The 20,980-nt window shown below is 37.1% G+C and overlaps 1 protein-coding gene across 3 annotated transcripts; it reads right to left on the bottom strand.

Moving 5' to 3' along the window:
* Positions 1-1,752: 1,752 nt before the first annotated feature.
* Positions 1,753-18,701, bottom strand: LOC306867552 (mitogen-activated protein kinase kinase kinase 14-like). 3 transcript variants are annotated; one of them, XM_079413282.1, is made up of 16 exons: positions 18,626-18,701; positions 12,432-12,678; positions 12,289-12,328; positions 11,981-12,155; positions 10,276-10,620; positions 8,085-8,219; positions 7,842-7,971; positions 7,573-7,701; positions 6,013-6,111; positions 5,767-5,924; positions 5,483-5,633; positions 5,052-5,399; positions 3,634-3,719; positions 3,285-3,423; positions 2,480-2,580; positions 1,753-2,383 (listed from the first exon to the last, which is right to left on the bottom strand). In XM_079413282.1, exons 2-16 carry the CDS (start codon positions 12,667-12,669, stop codon positions 2,165-2,167), a joined length of 2,493 nt encoding a protein of 830 aa, XP_079269408.1. In that variant the 5' UTR covers positions 12,670-12,678; positions 18,626-18,701; the 3' UTR covers positions 1,753-2,164. The 3 variants fall into 3 exon arrangements, with proteins under 3 accessions (XP_079269408.1, XP_079269407.1, XP_079269409.1); XM_079413281.1 differs by lacking the exon at positions 18,626-18,701 and adding an exon at positions 14,669-15,039; XM_079413283.1 differs by lacking the exon at positions 18,626-18,701 and adding an exon at positions 14,910-14,985.
* Between the last annotated feature and the right edge of the window lie 2,279 nt (positions 18,702-20,980).

The raw sequence follows: 20,980 nt of genomic DNA, 5'->3' as shown, positions 1-20,980 counted from the left end.
AATATTAAGATATTATTATTATTATTGTTATCATTATGATGAAATTATTTTATCTGTCTTTTTGTAGCGCACTGTCATCTGAAAGTGTAAGAATGGGCTCAGACTGTATTCTGCTGATATTTTAATGTCATATCTCTTCCTCATCCTCCTCGTCTTTTTTTTTTTTCTTTTTTTTTTGTCGTCTCTAGTTCTTCACGGTAGGGACTGTGAAAAGTCTGTAAAGTTGATTGTACTTGAAGGTTTAGCCTCTTAAGAGTTCGTAAAATGTTTGCAACAGCGTTTGAGAAGCACAGCCAACCAATCAGCACTCTGGTTGTGGTATGTGGGCATGTCTTCGTCAGCGAGCCCCTCCTACGTCAGGGATGGACAATACTAGTGACTCTTAAATGCATTGAACTTCTCTGAGCCATGATGATCGTGTTTTTTACAGAACCAAATATTTTCCTTTTCAAATTCCTTTTGGATTCAACAATCCAAAGACTTCAGATGCAGGTGCAGATTCTTTGACGAAAAGCAGTTCCTTTGGCTTGAGCTGGTGCAAACATTCGCTCTTGCAGGACTTATAGGCCGATTAGTTGTGCTTATCCTTTCAGCAAGGTCTTCTCAGTACTGTATTTTTAAGATGGTTAGCCAGACCCACAATCCTACTTTTACAGGCAATTGTTCTTTTTTTATATACTTGTTTCTTTATCTTTTGGTTGTTTGGGTACAGTTTCATATTCTTTTATTTTTGTTTCTTTCGTTGACAGTGCCTTGGCCTTTTTATGATATCAGCCACCACTTTTTCATCTTTTTCTACATCTTTGTAAAGTGGTATAAAATTGTGCACCCTAAGGCAGTCTGTCTGCTGTGTGAGCCCATGAGTTTGTTTTGTAAGCCATAAAATGAAACAATAAATTGTTATTATGGATTTCAATATAAATGTGTTGTGTGTTTTGATTTTGGTAGAGAAACTGTTACTCTTTATTAAAATTGTCACATTTTAACATAACAGTAAAGGATCAAAACTAGGAAATGAACATACAGGAATTATGTAGTAAATGTTAAATAAAAAAACTATATAATATTTAAGTAGCTCAGCTTCATCTGGGTTTCTTTTAGACAGCTTCATTAGATGCATCCTGGGATGTTTCTAACAGTATTAAAGTAGTTCACATGTATGCTAGACCCTTGATAGCTGGTTTTCCTTTACTGTCCAGGACCAATTCATGCTTTAAAAATTCCTCTCAGTCTCTGGAAAATCAGTTGTCTGGAAAACCAATTGGAAGCATTTAAGCATCAGTTTTTAGTTCAAAATTCTGATTTTATGTAATGCAGTGTTTTTAATGTTAGCTAAAACTATAGTTTTGTTAACTAAAATAAAGCCTAAACAATGTAAACATTAGATGAATAACTTAAAACAAAAATTACAAATGTTGCCATGACAACTGACATTAATTTAGGTCACTGAAATATATAAATTATAGGTTAGTTGTTTAATTGAAATAGTAACTTTTCTTACACAAAAACTGAAATAAAATTAAAGCTAAATAGATATTTTTTTAAACAAAAACTAATAAAAATGACAAAAACATAAAATTGCTAAAACCTGACCTAAAATTAGCTCAAAATATAAAAATAAAACTTTAAAGTAATAATAAATAGTACTAAAAATAATGTTTTTTCTCAGCTTACTAGTTTTACTAGTTTCAAATGATTAATGCATTAAGATCATCTGTGTAATATTTAACATCTCAATCACAGACAACTGGGACAACTGCAAAAAAAGTGTATTTTTATTAAATGACTCTAAAATACAGTTCTTAGAAAGGAGATCAGTGATTATTTCAAATTTTGATTTCACCGGTAAACCGTACTGACATTGAAAACTAATTAATAAGTGCTCAAGGTTTAAGGCATATACTTGATCGACTAAATGCTTTGCAATCTTGCCATTAATCATGAAATGACTCTTTTAAGACTTGCGATGATCTTCACAACACAGTGCAACAAAAGACCTACATGGTTAAAACAACAAAATACTGAGAATGCAAACCAATAATATGACAATGGCTCAAAAGTTTGGCTGACGAGAGGCACAGATGATATTCAGAAATACTAATTCAATGCAAAGGTACTTTGACTGGAAAAGAAAGCTTGACAGAAACTGATTGAGATGGAGGGATCAGTCTCTAGTCTCCATCATCCCCTCTCTGATCCTCCAGCCCCATGGCAGTTTGCAGTCGGGGCCGAGGGTGCAGCAGGGGTTGTGTCCGTACTGATGATAGTGGCTGGAGTCAGGGGCCCGGACACAGCGTAAAAACAGGCTGTTCTCTAGGACCTCTTTGTCATGGGGCACGAAGCAACCATCCTCTGTTTGCAGACTGAACACGTTCTCTGAGATCTACACGAGAGAGAAGATTTCAACCTTTAGCAAACACAAAGAGCAATGCAAATAAAACGTGTTATACACACACACACACATATATACACTGTTTACCTGATCGCTGATTCCTCTAGCAACGTGGCCTACTTTCACCCCGGGCGTCTCCCGAATATGAAAGCATTTCCCGTCAAAGTCCCTAATATAAACATCCACCCCTGAAGAAACAAAGCACAGATGTGAGCATGGCACAAATAACCCTGATAAATGTCATCTAAAAATATCTCATACCAACAGCATGAGTGAACGAGACTTCTTGTAGCTTTACGGTGTTATGTGCCAATGTGACAGATTTGCTGTCACATACATATACATGCTTAAATATGGCATATGTCCCTAAACTTGCTGTTTTTGTTAATATTAATAAAACTGCTCTTGATTTAATTGAACTTTTCCTTATTACTGACTATACACAAGTAATTATTTGGAAAAACCTGAATAATTAACCTTTTTCTTGACTCTTTACTATACTGTTATGTCTTAGGAAGTTTCTATTCAAAGAATCCTGGAAAATGTATAATGGTTTGTTTCCACCAAAATATTAGGCAGCACAACTGATGATAAAATCAGTGTGTTAGAGTGACTTCTGAAGAATCATGTGACACTGAAGGCTGGAGTAATGCTGAAAATTCAGCTTTGCATCACAGGAATATATTACAATTAAAAATATATTCAAATAGAAAAGAGTTATTTTAAATCGTATTTTTGATCAAATAAATACAGCTTTGATGAGCATAGAAGGCTTTAAAAAAGCATTTAAGAACAGTTTCACTTTTTGCTAACATTGCTAACAGTTTGGTATCATGCCAACTCTTTGGTTACGTAATGATGCTTTACAAGTAATCAGGAGTTGTTCACACACCGTCAAAGCAGCGGGGCGGGGGATGATGTGTGGGGGCAAACCAGTCCCTACTGAGGCTCTGGCCATCTTGTTGGCTGTTGTAAGAAAACACGCCTGAGCTAAGATCATCACCAGGACCGAATGACCAACGCCCTGAATCCTGGAAGAAAAAAAAACCGTTTTGAATTTCAAATAAGTTGTGATTGGTTAAACTGAGTTGCTTTACTAGAAAACAACAGGCGATGGTTGTCAGGAAGTTAAACGTGACTTAATATCCTTCTAATGTATTTACTAGACATGTATCCGGTAATGGGGAATTACAGGCTGCCTCATATTCAGCATTCTGAACTTGATGCTTGGGTTTGTTTACCTTCTTGTCCCAGTATTCTCTAGTGGAAAGCAGCTGCTCCTGTTGTTCAGCAGAATGAGGATGGGAAAGACTGCTCACGTAGAAATCTGCAGAGAGAGTGACACAACTGTTATATTCTGCAAAGCTACAGTTCAGATGGCTGTAATCACAAGGATATTGGGCCTCATTCATAAAGCGTGCGTACGCTCAGATTTGATCTTAAGAGTGTGCGTACACTTAAATCCACACCAGCGCTCATATTTGTAAAAACCGGCTTTGACGTGGAAAAGTGCTTAGCGTCACATCAGGGTCTGAGCAAACGTACGCACTTTTTCTTGTCGGAGTACTGCAGGTTTTTGAAAATGTAAGCTGTTCTGCACTCGCGGTTTTAAATGAAAGGATTTGGATGATGACTGGTGATCTTTTACATGTTAATGACATTAATTAGGAGTCCTTTACAAGGCAGAGAGCTGAAACCATTTATTTGCACACAAGTTCAAGATCATTTGCAATTCATAGATTTCACATCGTTTTATGAATCACCAGTCCGCATATTTGAGAAATGATCGTAAGATCGATTTTAGGATGGTTTCTGCGCAACATTTTATAAATGAGGCCCACTGAGTTTCCATCCTAATATTTGTTTATGCTAATTTTGAGATATGGGATAGAAAAAATGCTAAATGACACCAAAATGCGAATAAAATACACACAAAACTACTATATGAACACATTTACCAAACAAAATGAATAATTCCCATCTAAAATATTGTTTATTCTATATTATCATTCAAAAATTTGGTGTTGGTATGATTTATTTTTTTAAAAGGAGTCTCTTATGCTCACCATGGCTGTATTTATTTGATCAAAAACACAATAAAAAATTCTGAAAATGTATTAAAATTGAATACTTTTTCTGTTTGAATATACCTTAAAATGTCATTTATTGCTGTAATGGCAAAGCTGAATTTTCAGCATCATTACTCCAGTCACATGAACACACGACACCTCACATGATCCATCAGAAATCATTCTAATTTGCTGCAAATATTTCTTCTTATTATCAATATTAAAAATAGTTGTGCTGCTTAATATTTTAGTGGAAAGTGGTAATTCTTTGCAGATCTTTTCAGTGTTATTTTGTAACATTATAATTGTTTTTACTATCACTTTTGATCAATTATTTCTGAACAAAAGATATAACCTTTTTTTGTTTTTAAATCTTACTGACCCCAAACATTTGTACAATAGTGTGTTTAATAAATGAAGTGGCTTCAAATTCCATTTCTATTATTTTATGTCATTTTTCCCACAAGTGACTTACAATTTTCTACATAAATTAAATTCACAACTGGAATGGAAATATAGCTACTATGAGTCTGAAGGGCAGTGTAAAACTGGCCGCTATGAATATGACGTGATCAGGTGACGCGGCTCACCTTTCAACAGCTCTTTTTCCGGCACTGTTGGTTCTGGCTCAGTCTTATTGATGATCTGTGGCTCAGATGAAATGGTTTGAATGTGGAACAGTGACTTCGGAGGAAAGTGGTCATTGTTTCTTGTCTCCTCTGTCCGTTTCCACTGTTTTACCTTGTCTGGCTTCTTACGTTCCCCATCACCCGCTCTCCTCTTCTGCTCTGAGCTCATCCACTGCAGCTCAGAGTTATCAGAGAATGTGGTGTGGTGGGATGTGGTGGGTGTGGCTGAATGGGCGGAGTCTGGAATCTCTGGCTTCCCCAGTGGCGTCTGATAGGTTCCTCCTCTGGCAGGGCTGTGAAGTCCACCCACTGCAAATAAATTTGTGACTTTTTAATTGTGTAACATTTAATATACAGCCATTCGTATGTGTTTCATGGTTATTTACTGTTACCTTCTTTAAGTGCTTTAGCAGTTTTAACAAAGAGTTCTTTGGCAGAGGCTCGTTTGTTTGAATCTTTCTGCAGTCCTGATCTTATGACATCTGCTGTATAGGAGCTGCAGTCATGTGGGATTTCCCTCACTGGCGGAGGCTCTTGTGCTATCTGTCAGCATGCAAACACAAACAAAACTTTGTAAGTGTTTAGTGAAAGCAAATCATGTAGTTTTCACAAAACACAAATTATTTAGTGTTTAATTAAATGTGGATTATTTAAACGGTCTCCAATCGTAGCTAACCTTGAGGTATAGTGGGTGGGAATAGTAGCGGGTCCACGGATGACAGCCGTTGAGCATGTGCAGAAACATACAGCAGCTGCTCCAGATGTCTGCTTTTGAAGAGCGCGGCTCACTGAGCACAATCTCGGGTGCCATATGAGTTTCTGTGCCTTTCAGACCTAAACACATACAAAATGAGTTGATTAAATTATGTATGTGTCTATGTTGACTTGAAATATATTTGCGGCTATAATTATTTGTACTTACTCTTACAATAACTAAGCCCTTGTTTGTCCAATCTCTCCGAGTATCCAAAGTCACACAGGAATGCATCTTTCCCATCTTCTGACAGCAAAATATTATCCGCTGAAAATAAAACAAATATGAGAACACATATAACCCGTACAAGCGCAAGCCATTTCAAAGGCTGTTTCATTGCATATATTTTCACAATGCAATACTGTTGAGACATGCTCAATTAGACTAGCAATGTGTATTTAGAAAATAAATATATTTGCCAGTGGGCACATCTCTTCCCATAAGTCTCTGCTCTAGAACTGGCGATTGGACGGTTCCAGGAAAAGTTAAAATTGGAGTGTGTGAGACTTTCGGTTTCTAACTTACAAACCACAGCTTGTTGACTTTAGATTAAATTACTGATAATCAGACTATTTGGACAGCAGATGGCGCTGTAGATGTCAGAGCAGAAAGGTTAGTTTTACTGCTTGCTTGAATTTAACTGCCCTTTATCAATTTGAATGGCTGATAAAGACATAAAGCTGCTCATTTATTCTCTTGTGTCCATATGCATTATATATGGTCAGTTCTTCAGTCAGTGTCTAGTTTCTTTCTCTTGATCTCTCCATCTCTTCTCCCTCCCCCCTCATCTGAACCACATGAGTCATGCTGTGGGAAATTCCCAGCCCTGGGTTGCTCACATTGTACTCTGATCTCCTTTCTCTTTCTCTCTCTCTCTCTCTCTCTCTCTCCACAGGTGCTGTTTGTCTCACCCTATCCCCCGGAAAAACAACTAAAGTCAGCCACTAGAATCAACTTAAATTCCTCAACAGCAAATCTATAGTTCTTTAAATTGCTTATGGCTTTACGTAAAACATTTGTTTAAAAAATGTGTCATTTGCTTAGTGTTTTCTGTGGTAACTTTGAAAAGAACCAATTCTTGAGGCAATTTTATTGCACACATATTACTCTTTTATAGCTCAGGTGGTATGGAGTCCATCAGTTACAGTACACTTCAATGTTATTTTTGTATTTTTACACTATAGTATTTTATTTTCATATTATGAATTAGTATTTTATATATTTTCAGTTGAAATTTTTTAGTAATAGTGTTGTGTGCTTTTGTCAATGTTATTGGATTTTTTTTATTATTTCTATTTTATAGTTTTAGTAATTTCATTACTTTAGCTTAATTAAAATGCTGAATTTTGATATCATATGGAAATGTGACAGGGTCGTTTTATTTCACAAAAAAGTCTCACTTTCTTCCACATTTAATCTCAATTGCTGGAAAATATTGCGATATTAAGGACATCTCACTTGTGATTTTTCATTTCTCTATGTGGTTTCCAAAGAACTGTGATCCCAAATAAGGAAAAGAAAAAAAACGCATTTCCAAGTTCCACATAAATAACGTGGGGACGTTAAATGTCAATATCATGTCATCTTTCCAAATAAGTGAAATAGAGACAGTCTGGATTAGTGAAGAGAGGACAGAAGACTTTAAGACTCCACGAATCTTCCACCCCTCTCAACCAATCAAATGCTTCAGTGGCATTTTTAACTATCCAGCCCACATTCTGGACATACCTTTGATGTCCAGATGAAGGACGCGCTTCCTGTGCAGGTGGTTTAGCGCCCCCAGTACTTGCTGAAGGTAGTGCAGGGACAGATCCTCTGGCAGGCGGCCTCGTTCCTCCACCAGCTGTCCTAGAGAACCTGAAGAGAGCGCAAAGTCATAATATATTTCCATCTCTCCAGAAAACCAGAACACCAAATGTCAAATAAGGAACTGAGAAACAGATGAAGGAATAAAGAGGTTGTTTGTTGTGTCTACAAAGGCGCTTCTGAGCACTTACCGGATTTATGGTCCATGAAGAGGATGATGGAAGGACCTTCACGCACCACTCCAAAGAGTTCCACCACCTGAGGAGACTGCAGGGCACTCCACGAGCCCACCTCCTCACTGCTGAAACTCACCAGCGGCACCTGAAAACACACACACGTGCATCCATGGATCAACAGACAGTCACTTGCATTTGAATGCCAGCAGTATTATCTGCCGGAATAATACGATGGACACAAAAGGAGGGCACAAATACCTTTTTGGCGGCACACATGAAGCCAGTGCCTTTGTCTTTGATGCTGTAGACCTCTCCGAAGGAGCCCTGCTTGAGAAATCTACAACGTTCATATTCCCGTCCCTCTCTGTACTCATAATTCACTGGTTGTAGACCCTAAATACAGGGATGCAAGATGTTGACGTCAAATGATGTTATATAGATGTTGATTGGCCAATACCGTTATCCAGCCATGCTACAATACTCAGAGTGACAAATATAAAAACAGCAGCATGCATTACTCATTTAGATTTCCTTTTCCCTCATTTGCATACTGTACATGATAATGTTAACACCTACATTCGCTTTCATTTTTTATATATTTAGAACAAAAAAAAAGCATAGAATTTTTGAATCTGACATTTAAAATTTGGTTATCTGTGTGTGCATGTAACTACACTCAAAAGTTTGGGGTCTGTGAGTTTTTTTTTTTTTTTTCTAATAGAAGTCTCGTATACTGACCAAGGCCGTGTTCACACTTGGCGTCTTTTTTGACTAGAAAAAGTTGACAAGAGCGTTTTTTTAATGAAAAACAAAGCTGGCAGCGTCTGTTACAAATAGCAGCTGAGAGCGTCTTTTGTTGTCATAGCAACAGCTGTAACAGTAGCCTAGCGCTGTGTACTGCAGAAATGTCAAGAAAGAGTAAAAAGTTGGCTCTTGTTTGTGGGTGCACGACATTACACGGGGAAGGAACCAAAATTATGATAGAGTTTTGTGCTCATATCATACAGCTCCTTGTGCTCCGAAACTAGTACGAGCAGTCTATCTACCGGCACCTTCTCCATTTTTCTTCTTGTTGTTATGGAAACGACAGATCTCGCTACTCGCTTGTCATTGGTCAGCTGTCAAAAAGGCGCTTAACGTAGGGCGTTTTTTTCAGAAAAGTTGAAATTTTTTCAACTCGAAAAAACGCTCTGAGCTGCAGAAAAAGGTGGCGGCGTTTTAAGAAGCGCTCAGGACTTTTTTGAAAACACAGTTTACTCCATAGGATTATAATGTAAAACAGACGCCGGCAGCTTCGAAAAAGACGCCAAGTGTGAACACGGCCCAAAGCTGCATTTATTTGATCAAAAATATATATATAAAAAAAAAACAGTAATATTGTTAAATATTATTACAATTTAAAATAACTGTTTGAATATATTTTAAAATGTAATTTACTCCTGTGATGCAAAGCTGAATTTATCATTACTCCAGTCTTCAGTGTCAAAACATATATTAGAAATCATTCTAATATGCTGACTTGGTGCTTAAGAAACATTTCTTATTATCATCAATTTTGAAAACTATAATTGTTCAAAGACTATTGATGAAAAAAAAAAAAAAGGTTCAAAAGAACAGAATTGATTTAAAATAGAAATCTTTTGTAACATTATAAATGTCTTTACTGGCACTTTTGATCAATTTAATGCATCCTTAATAAATAACAGTATTATTTCTTTAAAAAATATATATATTAGTCACCTCAAAGTTTTGAACTGTAGTATATATCTAAATAAAACAACTTACAAAAGTTTACAAAAGTAAAACAACTTAATAATGTTACTTAGACATGTGCAGTAAATATTCAGCCATCTTTCATAATGTACCTTATAATGTTATAATGGCTAAATAAATTACTTCGGCTTATTTTGTTTTAGGATTTTTTATCAAATTATGGTATCTACCATGTTTATCGCTAAAGGCCATAATTTCAATAGTGATAGAGCTTTATTACCAGTTAAGTTTAACAGTCCACCGAAACTCTAATTTCAGAGCACATGACAAGCACAGTTGGTGTGTGAAGACGTTTTTTTTTTTTATACTGTTTGCTTATTTCTCTTTGCAAGGAAACTCCCTAAGCAGAACTAGGCTGGTGAGGTAAACATGAAACCCTGCTGAACGCAAGAAAAACAGGAAATCAAGACCACAAGTAAATTTCTGGCTGTGTGTACACATGCATGTGTTTCTCACTCTCTCTCTCTCTTCCTCTCTGTATTAGTAAGTTTATGCTGTCTATATGTATTGTCTTTCTAAAGGAATCAGGTTGTGTGTGCCTGTATGACTTATAGGTTGTGCACTTGTATGTAAATTTGTATCTTTGCATGCAAGATCCATGCATCACGCGCTTTCGTTATGAGTTCATAGATGTGTCACTTTCAACATGCTTCAGCGTCATATGTTTTCAAATCACCTCTTTGAACAGGATCCCTTCATTCTTATCGCTCTCCTCTCTTTCGTCCTCATCTCTCTCCCTCTCCTCTCTCAGCACGTCTTTGGCAAAGCCGTATGCAAAGCAGCGATCTTCGCTTGTAACAAAGTTCCTCAGGGCTGTGACAGCCAGAGGGCATTCAGTCTCACTTCTCAGGGGAGATTTCAGCTCCTCGCTCTCTTGGCCGTAGCTCTGGCAGGAGGAGAGTCTGGGTAAGGAGGTCTGCTGGGACTCCCAGTGATAAGAGTATGACGGGCCCTCTGTTTCCTGCACGGACACCCTCTCTGTATTGAGGCCACTGCTGCTGATGCACACTGGATCTCTAACCTAAAACAACAGGACACATCCAAGTTGATTGGACTATTAGAGATAAAGCCACTTGAAAAGCACTGCATAAAATCAATATTAGTAAAAATTCCATTTGGACCTGTAAATGTGTCACTTATGTCAACTGCTTCAGGCCTCTAGGGAGAGCTAAAGACAAGCTTTGTTTGACTCAATAGTTAACTAATCACTGAATTCCCTCTGAGACATTGTATAAACCCAGCTGAGACAACAGTCTAGTTTTAAATCAACAGGCAATCTTTATACATATTCAGTTGGAAAACAGTGTGCTTCCTACCTAGGTAACACTTTTTAGACATCAGCAAAACTACGCTGATGAGATACAGAGAAAACCTAAGCTGTATCACATGCATCCCTCATGTATTACGTAATGCCAGGGTGCATTGTGATAAGATCAGTGAAAATTTGCATCCAAAAATGATGAAGTAGTAAATAACCATTTTTATATTTACTACTGAACAGTATCAACAGAAATTGTGCCGTTATATTAAACATGCACTAATTCAGTCAATATTAGGTTGCACTTTGTGCTTATTAGTTTCAGTCTGTTATCTTTGCAACATGCTAATGTCAGATTCTGCTGGATTCAACTGCTTAGTTCATTATCAGAGTTAAGGCCTGTTCACATGGAGAACAATAACTATAATGTTAAATGTATTAGCGTCTGCACCACTTTCACTTTGACTGACAATGTTTTTACTCTTCATTAACTGGAAAAAAATTCTAAAACTTATTCCAATTTTATCAACTGTCATTATCATTAGCTGTGGAGTGGACTTTCTTTCAGAATTAGAATGACTGTTAAAATGTTATAACTGTAGTTATCTTAATACCCTTATTAAGTCTTTCTGACATCACACATGCCCTTTTCTGGGTCCAAGCGCTTTATCAGATCCCAAGAGCAAACAACAGTCCATTCTAATTTTGCTACACTACTACTGATAAATCAGATCCTAATCTTTATCTTCATATGGAAATCTCAGTTGGACAAAGAGTGATTTATCTTTTCTGGATTGTTAAATTAGTAGTGTCCAGGTCAAATGCTTAGCTTACAGATGTGCTTTAAACTAATTCTGCTCATTAACGGCTGTTGAGATAATACTGAGTCAGAATCACTCGAGTAGAGGCGTGGACCCGGAAACAATATTCGATATGTCACAATTGAAATAGCATTGTCCTTTACGGAGTATAAAGAGGATTGAAATAGTAAATATCACAGCAGCACATTAAGTTTTGGAACGAAGCCGTTGAATATATCTTTTACTGAATTCAAACTCATTTGTGTAATGCCCTCCCCTCAGCTCTAAAGTCATTACAGTATTTACAGTTAAATCGGTCTAACCTGAATGAGAGATGAAGAAAGGCACTCGCCGCTGTCCTGTTCTGGCACTCCGGTGACTCCCACGGACTCACTCACTCGGCTGTCCTTCTGCCCCCGTTTTCGACGATGTCTCTTATGGCGTTTCTTTCTGGGCCGACTGCAAGAGATGGTTCCAAGAAGCGACTGGGAGGAGATGCTAAAATGCAACCCATTTTGTGGTGGAAAATATATGTCAGAAAATAAGTTAGTTGCCGTGATATATTAATTCCTGGTATTAAAAGAGAACATAGTGGAACACACGTTTGTGTAACAGTCACATAAGACTTTACCTGCCATTGGGGCAGAACTCCTGTGAATCCTGGGACTCGCCTGTAAAAATAAAGAAACTATTTAGCCCAAATGTATATTTGGATAAAACACTGACAAATCAGTGAAATCAAATGAGTTGATCTGTTTCAGTCTTAGTACTTACACTCTGCCTGTGCAATAATGGATTGTTTCTCAGTCCTCTGTGTCCACTCATGGACGGCAGTTCCATGAGACAGGACCTTCCAGATGTTCAACTGATTTGTTTTGTCCCGCTCTCCTTCTTTGCTCTCTGTGTGAGAGCCCGCTGGGCCCGAGCTGGGGCATTTGAGAGCTTTGATGTCCCTTTGGTCCATGTGCGAGAACGGGACAGTGGAGTTCAAAATTCGTGTGGAGTTCGACATCCTGAAATTCTATGAAACAAGAAAAAGATCAATAAATCAATTCAGTGTCATATTGCTCATTTGACTAAAGTAACATTGGATGTGTATCACTAAACCTCACAGTGCTTAAATATGGTCCGTCATTCTCTTTTTGTCTCTAGCACACACACAGCTCGATCATAACCGTTTTATGGGAAAAAGATCCCACACACCTGGCCTTCACTAACCGGTGCTGGTTATGCTGACTGGAAGGGGAGGGTATTTTCTTTCAAATACAAATTCATTAAATCTTCCCTCTACCAGTGATTGGTCACAAAGCCTGAACTTTGTACCTGCTAAAGGCAACAGAAGACACTGCTCTCAGTGTTTTCAGTCAACACAAAGACTCTGTTCTTCACATTAACACTTCCTGCTCCTCAAGGTTAATCTGTGGAGCGGGAGGAGCCACTGAGGGCGAAACATGAGCCTTCTACTTATCAAAATGAAGGTGCGCACTTTGCAGCTCACACCACCGCTGCTGTGTTTTGACAATGTTTGATGGGATGATGTTGTACAACCCACAATAAAATAAAATCGCCAGTATGACTATAAGGACTCATTTTGGAACTGAACTAACAAGCTAACAGAAAGTTATCATAAACCTAACGTCAGTGACTACTTCTCACTACTTCAGTGTGGGTATATGCGGGAGGTATCAAAGATCTTTTATCCTTGTTTGACAGGCCTATGACACATTTTCAAATCAAATTCCTCAGAAGGTGTGGTTCACATTTTTTCTTATAGTTCCTCATTGATTTGAAATACAGTAATGCTTTTGTTAATGGAATGTAGTATGTATGAGAAATAGCAGTTGCGCCTTACCTTAAGCATTAAACTTTGGTCTGTGTTTTAGCTCTTTTAGACATGAATGATGCCTCAAAGTGTGCCAATCACAATATCTTAAGGTTGGAATACACTTGAATTTTTCATGATTTCAGATTTACAGTCAGAAGTAGTTCACGGACGCTAGTCGCCAAAAGTGAGAGCCTACCTGCAGATTTGAGTTGACAGCATTCAAAGAAAATCACATAGTTTACGATAGTCTCAGACTCTGATTTTTTCGCTTCAGACTCTGAATCCATCCAGTCGGTGGATATCAGACCTGAATCCTGATTGATGTTTAGATCCGATTTTAGAACACATAGGTATTGTTTTCATTTGTCATGCATCTACTAGCAACAAAACACGTTTCTGCATTAATTTCTCATGATCTCAACAGATAAAGTTTGGTAATGTATGACCCTCAGTCGTTTAGTGTATTATGGCCGTTTTTTTCATCTATGACTGTTTACAAAGTTGGTAAGTGCATGATGCCATTTCAAACTCTGCTTAGAGTCGTATAGTGTATTCCAGACTTTAGCAACTGTATAGCAATAAGTTAAAACTACTCAGAACACCTTAGCAATTTCAAAAAATCAAGCCGAAATCACTCACAAAACCTTAGCAACCACTCTGGCATCCGCTCATATTACTCTAGCATTGTGGTGGCAGGCCCTGCAAACAGCAACCACGTTTTCTTCTTTCTAGCTTCAATAAATGTGCAATCATTTAAGTAAGTAACATTGCATTTCTAAAATGAATCAAAGAGGCAAATTGAAAAATTTAACATATTTGTAGTGTGATAATTATTCCAAAAGGCTTTCACAATATGAGTACTCTAAAATCTGAACAAGCAAGTCTTTTTGTTCCATTCAGCTGGAAAGATCTGCACAGCCTGGAGAAACTCTGCAAGGTCTCACGCAGTTACAGCATGTTGCATCAGTGAGCCTTTATATGACCCCAGTTAATCTGTCCCACACTCTCCCTTTCCCTCTCTCTCTCTTATATCTCTACACTAAGAGAAAACAGGCCTCCATCTAAAACCAACGTCATCCGTGTAGATGCAGCCAAAAGCTTATTGGCTGCAAGGAACCGAATCCTCCATTTTGATAGCTAATGGAGAAGCTGTTACATCACCCAAATGACTTCAGAGAGCACTCACAGCACTGTGGGAAGATAAAAATCCATCCGACAGAGCTCCATACATGAGCAATGGAAAAATGTTGCAAGAAAGTCACGCAATCGAGCAACCTGTAGTTCCTCACGCTGAGAGCAGTTTCACATGAGACCCCAGCAGAGACTGACATCATGAGACCGGCACTGCTGCTTACTGTCCTTTCCATCTGCATTCACCCATTTTAATCAGGCACACGAGAAAAAGCAAGAGAGAGAGGAAAACGTACCGCTTTTTAAATGCAGCTTCAAATGCACAGAGCAAAGCATGAGAGATCTGGTATGATATGATGCAAACACTCGTTTACTAACAGTATCACAGCCAATCCCTCCTCTCTCTCTCTCTCTCTCTCTCTCTCTCTCCTTTAGTCAGCCACACCTCTGACGATTGATCCCGCTGGCTCTCTGCCATGTTGAGAGCGGCTGCGCTCTGATTGGATAGAGCTGATTTACGGGAAATCCATCTCCATTTCCCCTGCGCTCCCCTCCTCCTCCTCCTAAGGCTGCAGTCTGGCTCTCAGTTCACCTGCCTGATAGCCTCTTATTCTTTAACTGAACTTTCTCTTGTACAAATAGATCCACTTCAAACCCATTAAAATTCTGTCATCATTTACTCACCTTCATGTCATTCTAAAGCTTTATGACTGATTTTCTTTGTGGATAAAAAAGATGTTTTGAGAAACCAATGTTCTTTAAAATATCTTCTTTTATGTTACACAGAAAAAGTGAAGTTATAAGTTTCAGACTACATGAGGGTGAGTAAATGATGACAGAATTAAAATTTTTGGGTGAACTATTCCTTTTTTAACCTAAATCTTTCTTGTAAGAAGGCAGGCATCTCTCAACCAAATATTGACAGCTTTTACTGGTAAGAAGTCAGTGGCATTTAAAATGTCCAATTTGTATTTTGTTTAGTGCGTTGAAGACCTCGTCAAAGTGAGAAAGGTCTGATCTTGCTCATCTACTGTAACCTCACTATTCGCTGACGTCAAGTTACTTGTCACTGGATTTTCATATCAAAGCTTACATCCAAAATGCTGTCGTAATATCCTACTCAATGCGCAAAGCTAAGTTCAATAGCTAAAGTGCAGAGATTACTTTGCTTTTTACATGTACACTAGGGCATGTGTATAGTGCAATGTACTAAGAAGTTATCCAAATATAAATGTTGCTGATGACAGACGAAAAGAAGCAATTCTCATAAAATATATGCAATAAAAAAACAGCAGCTAAAAAAAAAACCACTGTCCCTAAATGACTTCTATCTACACACCTTGCTGGTTTGACTACTTCACTGAATTGTTTTCAAGTTAGAAATAACTTTGTCAGCTAAAAGGTATGTCAATACAAATAAACAACATCACTATGTTCTCTTTGAAGGAAATGGAGCTGAAACATTTTTATGACAAAACATTTTTCAGAAGCTACACTACCACTGAAAAGTCAGTACTTTTTTTAAATAAGGAAATGAAAGATTCAGCAAGGATGCATTAAATTGATCAAAAGAGACAATGTTATATTATGTAACAAAATATTTCTGTTTCAAATTCTGTTCTTTAAAACTTTATATTCAAAGAATCCTGAAAAAAGTGCTACCGTTTTCACTAAAATATTAAGCAGAACTGTTTTCAAAATTCATAATAATAAAAAGCTTTCTTGAGCACCAAATCAGCATTTTAGACTGATTTCTGAATGATCATGGGAAACATGACTTTTTTTTGCTGTATTTTTGATTAAATAAACGTAGCCTTTGTAAGCACAAGAAACTCCTTTCGAAAACAGCTTACCGACCCAAACTTTTAAATGGTAGTGTATTAATATTCACATGATAATCACACATCTGTAGATTATTCAAAGCGAGAAAACACAACTAGCAAAGTCAGTTTCATGATGCAAACTTTTTCTAGGCACATTTATTAATGTTCAGGCTTCTACAGAACCGGGAGGTATGCCACACCCTGCATCTGTCATTTCTAATTATCAGTTCAGGGAAATGGTGCGATTTGAATGCTCAGACAAAAACTCGCTATCGGACGTTAACGTTTCATCAATGCATCAAACTCACAGCCTGTAATTCTGAACAGATTTTTTTTTTTTTTATAAATAGACATGCAGGTTCTGCATTTTTTTTTTAAATTTCGAAAGTTTTTTTGCAGAAGTGAGAACACAGCTACAGGCAGATGAAGAAGAAACTACAAAATGACAGACAGTGGATTCAACGATCTATGGCATACAGAAGTGTGGATGTTTCAGGCAGCTCAAACAGGAACAGTGTGGTATTGAGGCCAGGGACAGGGCCGAGAAGAAAAACATGCTAAGAGGTATAATAACAGCCTTTTACCACTGAAGCGAGTGAGAAAAAACATTGGGAATGTCCACTTCACAATGACTGTGTGTGTTTGTAAGACCAGACATCAGGCAATTACAGTTTTTATCACTTCATAGACAAAAAATACTAAGTGGTAAAACTGTGGTTTTCTTGGAAAAGGTGACACTTGGGTGTGCATGTTTGTATAGAAAGCTCCATCACTTATAAATGCTATATAACCTTTAAAACTACTGCCTTTTCACTGTACAGTCAAAACAATGGTTGAAGCATGAAAACCAATTTTCCAACTTAACACAAGACACTACAAGTGAAAATGGTCAAACCAATAAATATCACCCTACTTTCCCAGTAAATTAAATCACATTACATTTTTGCATTACAAGTTTTCTGAAACGTTATGTTTACATATGCAAATTAGGAAATAGCTTGTGCACTAATTTGCATACATTTCCAAAACAGACAGAAAATTGGATAAATCCAAGTTCAACATTCAAAATTAATTTTGTTGACATATTAGATCAATCACTCCATAAATCAGAAAATACTGTCAACAGCCAAGAAATAAAAAATAAATAAATAAAAAATTCCATGTTTTAAGAAAAATTTAATTTCATATAAACCAGGTGAATAATAGATGAACAACCAGCTTGAAATAAAGATAGGAATAAAACTGTCAAAGCTTGCTGTAAGTGAAGTGGAGATTTCATTGCATGAGGAATAAACACGTCAATGTGTATTTTGGATGCTTGTTTTCTACTAATCTGAAAGATATGGAAACAAAATAGCCTCAAAATTAGCCAGTGCATGCAAAAAAAAGTTTTGCTTGTAGTGAACTGCCTTAAAGGAAAGCAGATTGAAACACACACACATTGAGACATTAAGCAGTGATTCACCCACGCCCCCACAAATGAACAAGATGTTTTTGGCCTGAGTAAGTCCTGCTAAAGTCTAAACTCAGGGACCGGAGGACTGCAAGTTCTGGACCTGTTGCTCAGCCCACTGCAAACAGACCGCTGAATACCTGTCAGGGGCCCCTCTGCACTGTTGCCACCAAGAGACACACAATACATAAAAGGCTGTTGCGAAGACACACTACTTCCATCGCATTAGATAAATGCTTTCGAGGACAGACATTAAACACGTGATAAAAGGCTTTTTCCACTTATGTATACTGTATATGAACTGAACTACAGTAGATCCTTGCACACTCAAGGCACATGTAAAAGTTGAGCAACTAAATATATGATGGCTATTTAATTAATGTTACATATAATATGAAGCGAAACATAACTTACTTTTTTACATATTTCACATCCAAGAGATTTGTGCAAGAAAATTATTTTCCCAACGACTTTATTTCTTAATGATCTTTTAGGCATTTATATTAACAATCTTTTGAAAGTGCTTGAGTTTTTGCATGAAGAAACGCGTTCAAACATTTTTAAACGATGAAAGGCAGAAGCGTCTAACTTCCTCCTCCTCGCCTCCGCCATTTCGCACAAAATCAGAGAAAATCCTCCGAGACCGAATTGAGTGAATTAAACTCGTGTGCCTATTAAAGACAAGCCTTCGTGACCGACACTATAAGGGTAATTCAGTAAAGTTAAGGGGACTTACCTGATCTGTTATAATAAGACAGGAGAATGCGTCTTGTGTCGGACGTTGTCGAGCTCTTCTGATCGCTTTGAGACAGGAAGGCGAAGGATGCGTGTCAAATCCTAGTGAGCTGCCTACATAGACAGCATGCTTTCAGACACACGAATGTGAAATCATATTGAAATTTAAGTTTTCTGAAAGCAGTTGAGGTTGACGTTAAATGGACAGATTGACTATTTGTTTATTTGTCAAAACTTTTTTGTGAATTTTAATGAATTAAAATTAAACTGAGAAAACATAAAACTGAGATGCAATAAAGTAACCTACAGGATCTCAATGTAGAACACTTTAAGCTTTATTCCCTTGTTAAGGTAGTTTTTATAGGAACAGCATCTGAACTGCGCCGAGGAGGCACATCAGTGGATTTAAAAAGTTAGAAAGTTCTTTAAAACGTCTTTCATTTTTAGGAAAATAACATTTGTGTTTGATCTTCTGTGCATAAATCTACAGTTTTCAGTAGTATTCTGTCAATGTTTTGGTCTACAGCACCATCTACTGGTGCTTTGGCATGCACAAACAGTATAACACAAAAGTTGGAGAAAGAAACATCCCATGAGAGGATGTGGAAACAATTTGAAAGTAATATAATTTTGTAAATGGGCCACAGTCAGCCAGCCTGGGAATCCTGAGGAATGTTTTTAACTCATGTCCAACTTGACGCAACTGTTTCCTTTGCCTCGCCCCGTTTTAGGTAGAATAAGATAATGGACTGGATTATAGAGAATTTGGTCTATGATCAAATGACCTAATCTTTGATTGAATTATCTCATTTGTATGATGCTTTTATTTTGTTGTACATAGGTTTTGGATGAAACTAAAACCACAACAAACTGTGTTTGCCTTTCAGCTGTGGGAAGAATCACTTAAAAAGATTTGATTAGCTAGAGCACCAGCAAATCAAGAAAACATCTTCATCAGTTTGACAGCAGGTGCTGCAAATGCTCACAACACAAACAAATAAAGAATTGTATTTGCAACGCGTTTCTTTGTTTGATTTGTTTTGGTTGTGCTTTGAGAATTTGTAGCGCGTTTGTTGTCAAATTGATGAAGTTGTTTTCTTAATTTGCAGGTGTTTTTTCTATTTGCAGTGCGTTGAGCTCTCTCGGCCACCGTAGTGATGCTATAACAATATGTATGCAAGAATTGCTTCTTGTGTGATGAGCATTTCACACACCTGCATTTGTCAGTTTTGTCTTATCGGAATGACTAAATCTATTATAATTTATACTGTGCACTCAAGGCCTTCATGACGTATACTAACTAAATTTACGTTTATTTTTTAAAATATCTTGTAACAGTGCATTTATTGGTGAAATGTTTGAATTCACTGCTGGAAAAAAACCCAATAGAAACATCACAGAAAATTCTAATGGTTTCCACTACAAATACCATAACAAACATTACAAACCATCAACTTTTAACCATTAAAACCATTAAAAAATGGTTTTCTGTATTGTGTTTTGGGACATATTCCATTCGGATGTATTGGTTTTAACAAGCCACCAATAGAAGGTGACCAATTACCAGTAGATACCAAGAGGGTTCATTACATTTTCCATTAAAACCAATACAAGTCCCATTATAACCAGTAAAACCATTAAAAATTTTGTGATGGTGTCTATTGTTTTTTTTGCTTTTGTTTTTTAGCAGGGTTATCATATTACGATACTATTACACTATGTTGTTGTTGTTGTTTTCATTTAGTGTAATACTGGAGAATTGAGAGTCAAGAGATTTCCACTTGATTCAAAGTCGTTGTTTTTTTTTGTTTTTTTGTTTATTTATTCATTTTTTACTTTGACAAGCATTTTTTTTCTGGCACCAGAGGGGTCCCTAGCAGTATCTAACAAAACACAGCTGATACAAAGAATCACATGAATGATAAATGCTATGTATATACCATACAATAAAATAACAAAACAAAAATATCTTAAATAACAAACTGAGTAAAATGTGTATTGTTATTGAAGTTAAATTATTATTCGGTCATTCATAAACATAGATTTAAAAGGTTTATATAAAATAGTACTAGCAACTGTAAACCACACTTTAAAGCGGATGCGTAAATTTTGTAAAAGTGTCCAGAATCCTTTTTTGCAATAAATGCACGGTATTCCTACACTCTGCCTTTGATGCTAGTATGAAGAACATACTTTGATGCTAGTATGAAGAACAAAAACCAGTAATAGCTCAAATGCTTTATTCCCGAGCCAATGCGTTCGGAGTACGACGCTCTTAGGTGATTGGACAGCTGGCCCGTCAATCAACAGAGACGCGCTGCCATTGGTCTATTGCTCATCCGCTTACGTCACTTGG

The sequence above is a fragment of the Barbus barbus genome, assembly GCF_936440315.1.
Source record: "Barbus barbus genome assembly, chromosome: 4".
NCBI classification, from domain to species: domain Eukaryota; kingdom Metazoa; phylum Chordata; class Actinopteri; order Cypriniformes; family Cyprinidae; genus Barbus; species Barbus barbus.
Note: the sequence above shows the minus strand (reverse complement) of the source record. Positions and strands in the feature narration are given on the sequence as shown.

Excerpts from the sequence above, each read along its gene's own strand:
- LOC306867552 (XM_079413281.1), bottom strand. The coding sequence starts at position 14,713 with ATGTATGGAGCTCTGTCGGATGGATTTTTATCTTCCCACAGTGCT. Across the intron at positions 12,329-12,431 it reads CATTATTGCACAGGCAGAGT|GCGAGTCCCAGGATTCACAG; the intron begins GTAAGTACTAAG and ends TTATTTTTACAG. Across the intron at positions 5,634-5,766 it reads CCCACCCACTATACCTCAAG|ATAGCACAAGAGCCTCCGCC; the intron begins GTTAGCTACGAT and ends GCATGCTGACAG.